This window comes from Diospyros lotus, unplaced genomic scaffold (assembly GCF_014633365.1).
Source record: "Diospyros lotus cultivar Yz01 unplaced genomic scaffold, ASM1463336v1 superscaf1, whole genome shotgun sequence".
NCBI lineage: Eukaryota > Viridiplantae > Streptophyta > Magnoliopsida > Ericales > Ebenaceae > Diospyros > Diospyros lotus.
This window is the reverse complement of record NW_026267104.1, coordinates 5,236,242-5,239,204: the sequence shown is the minus strand read 5'-3', so window position 1 is coordinate 5,239,204 and position 2,963 is coordinate 5,236,242. Positions and strand designations below refer to the sequence as shown.

The 2,963-nt window shown below is 37.1% G+C and overlaps 1 protein-coding gene across 1 annotated transcript; it reads left to right on the top strand.

The window, feature by feature from the left end:
* Positions 1-1,062: 1,062 nt before the first annotated feature.
* On the top strand, positions 1,063-2,717 carry LOC127793074 (senescence-specific cysteine protease SAG12-like). Its single transcript, XM_052323844.1, has 2 exons — positions 1,063-1,579; positions 1,927-2,717. Exons 1-2 carry the CDS (start codon positions 1,144-1,146, stop codon positions 2,517-2,519), a joined length of 1,029 nt encoding a protein of 342 aa, XP_052179804.1. The 5' UTR covers positions 1,063-1,143; the 3' UTR covers positions 2,520-2,717.
* The last annotated feature ends 246 nt before the right edge of the window (positions 2,718-2,963 follow it).

Here is a 2,963-nt window from a genome sequence, read left to right as displayed (position 1 = left end):
TTAAGGAGTGTGAAAAAAGTTTTGGGAGATTTTCAAACTCTATAAAAGAGTGAAAATATCTAAAATGACTAAGGTTCCTTATATAAGAGGGGCCTCGGGCAAAGTGTTCATGGAACACCTCCAAGAAAAGTGAGACACCTTTGTAAGGGAGGTCTAATGCATGTCTTTGGGAAAGTCCATAGGAGAGAGACCCTTTAATGGTAGAAATATGCAAAACATACCTCCATGATTGCCTAGAATTAAAACCCTTAACAGAATACTAGCTATTCTGATTTAGACATGAAGCTTCGTGTTAAAAAATAATTGATTGAGGCAAACCCACTCTAACTACTGTTTTCAATACATATTAAGTTTAATTTGAAGGTTGGTAAATTTAATATTGAGAATTGCTAAATTTAGAAGCAGTTAATCCCCCTTGTTCATAAATCACAAAACGTACGTCGTAATATTTGAAGTAGTATAATTAAAATAGAATAATATTTTGTTAAATAATTTTGTATAAATATTATTAGTATCTGGAAAATAATTTTCGTTTTCTTCGAGAACCCGACTTGACTGCGTGCCGTGTGGTGTGGGGTGGGGTGTTCCAATTTAGCGAGGCCTCTCCCTTGGAGCAGCGTTCACAGCTAGCTAGCTCTATATATGACTTCTCCTTAATTCTGTTTTCTTTTCCTTAATTATATATGAAGTCTTGTTAGTTAGTTAATTTTGTGAGTATCCGTTGATTCCATGCCGGAAGTTACGCTCCGTGACTTTTCGTTCATTTTCATTTCTTAAAAATAAAAAGAAAACAAAAGGAGAAGTCATTTATAGCATTGTCGTCGATCGTCACTGGGTCAAGGGAGGGAGCACTACTACATTAATTAGAACACCCAATCAACAAAGTAAGTCAAGTCTGTGTCTCTTCTAACGAAAATTATTTTTAAACAAGTTTAAAATTATTATTATTTAACACAAAATATTATTCTATTTTATTCTTCAAATTAATATGATGACGTGATTCATCAAAGAAAATAGTACGTAAGCCAAAGCCCAAGAAGCTTTGCCTATATAAACCCTAGCCATGCAAGATCCCAGTACTCTGTCCATCCACAATCCTTAATTTTCTCGACCACAACACTACACTACTACCTTCACCACACCATGGCCAGGGCTACCACCCATTTACACTTGGTCATCTTCTCCTTCACCTTTCTCTTTGCCTTTGAGCTCATCATAGTCTCAGCTCACGGACTCGAGGAGGCAGCAATGCTGGAGCAACATGAGCAATGGATGGCTCGTCATGGACGCATTTACAAGGACTCAACTGAAAAGGCTACTCGATTTAAGATATTCAAGAAGAATGTCGAATATATAGATGCCTTTAATGTTGAAGCTAATAAAAAATATAACTTAAGTGTTAATAAGTTTGCAGATATGACAGATGAGGAGTTTATTGCTTCTTATACTGGTTATAAGGCGACAACAAAAGAGGTAATGCTAAGTTCTTTCAGTTATGCCAATGTAAATGATGTTCCATCTACCATAGATTGGCGGGAGAAGGGAGCAGTGACTGATGTTAAAAATCAAATGAAATGCGGTAAGCCTTTTATTTAATTTTTTGTTCTCTAACCTCGTAAGTTTATTATTATTATTATTTTTTTTTGTTGACTATTTTGTTGACTTTAAGCTCCTAATTAAGAGTCTTGTTTAATTATATCAATTCTATATATAGAGTTTTAATATCTCATATTGCATGCTTAATAAATAATCACTTGTGATTTTCCCACATTCATAAACATCACTTCAAAATTTTATATTTAAATAAATTTTCCAATTATTAGTTTTTTGATATTTTTGGTAACTCCACGTAATTAATAATATAATCACACAATCAAAGCATTTGATGTCTTTCTATTTACTGTATCTTTCTGCCATGCATTACAGGGTGCTGCTGGGCATTTTCAGCGGTGGCAGCCCTGGAAGGCATCAACCAAATGAAAACCGGCCAACTAGTATCGCTTTCTGAGCAAGAGCTCGTCGACTGTGACTACCAGAACCATGGCTGCGAGGGCGGCTCCATGGAGACCGCCTTCCAATTTATCACCCAAAACAATGGCCTCGCCACAGAAGCCGACTACCCTTATCAGGGAGGAGCAGGCACCTGCGACGGAGAGAAAAGGGCAAGCCCCGTCGCCGCAATAACCAGTTACGAACAAGTGCCGATGAACGACGAGGCGGCACTGCTGCAGGCGGTGGCCAACCAGCCGGTTTCTGTCGCTGTCAGCGCTGGCCAGTGGTCGGACTTAAGGTTCTACAACGGAGGCGTTTTCACGGGCCCATGCACCACGAATCTTGACCATGCCGTCACGGCAATCGGATACGGAACTTCCGAGGACGGGACTAAGTTCTGGCTGATTAAGAATTCCTGGGGAACAGAGTGGGGCGAGAATGGATACCTGAGGATTCAGAGAGATGTTGACGAGAAGGAAGGCCTCTGTGGCATTGCCATGAAACCATCTTACCCAGTAATAATGTGAAAACTTCAAGATTGCAGCATTTTAATTAAATCAGTGTCCAGTGTCGATTGTTGGGATTTGGACGGAAAGCAAACGGTATAACATAATATATTAAATGTAATAAATAATCTTTTCCTCCTGTCCAATTGTAGTTGGCATTATCAAATACATAAACTAGCTATAGCTTGTGTGATGATAGGCGTGCGAAAATAATATAAAAGTAACATTTTTATGTGGACAGCTCGTTCATAATTTAAAATATTAAATAGAACTCAATTTTTTTTTGTTTGAATCTATTTATAATAAAGTTTTGTGTATATATTGCATAATGTATATAATTTGCCAATAATATATATATGCATTATATATTTGAGAATAAATCATTTGTTAATAGAATACTACACCAAATCCAATGATGTTAGTTTCTAGAATAAACAGCCTTGTAATGGAAACAACACGGGAAAA

Coding starts and splice junctions, on each gene's coding strand:
- LOC127793074 (XM_052323844.1), top strand. CDS start 1,144: ATGGCCAGGGCTACCACCCATTTACACTTGGTCATCTTCTCCTTCACC. Junction 1,580..1,926: donor TAAAAATCAAATGAAATGCG/GTAAGCCTTTTA, acceptor CATGCATTACAG/GGTGCTGCTGGGCATTTTCA.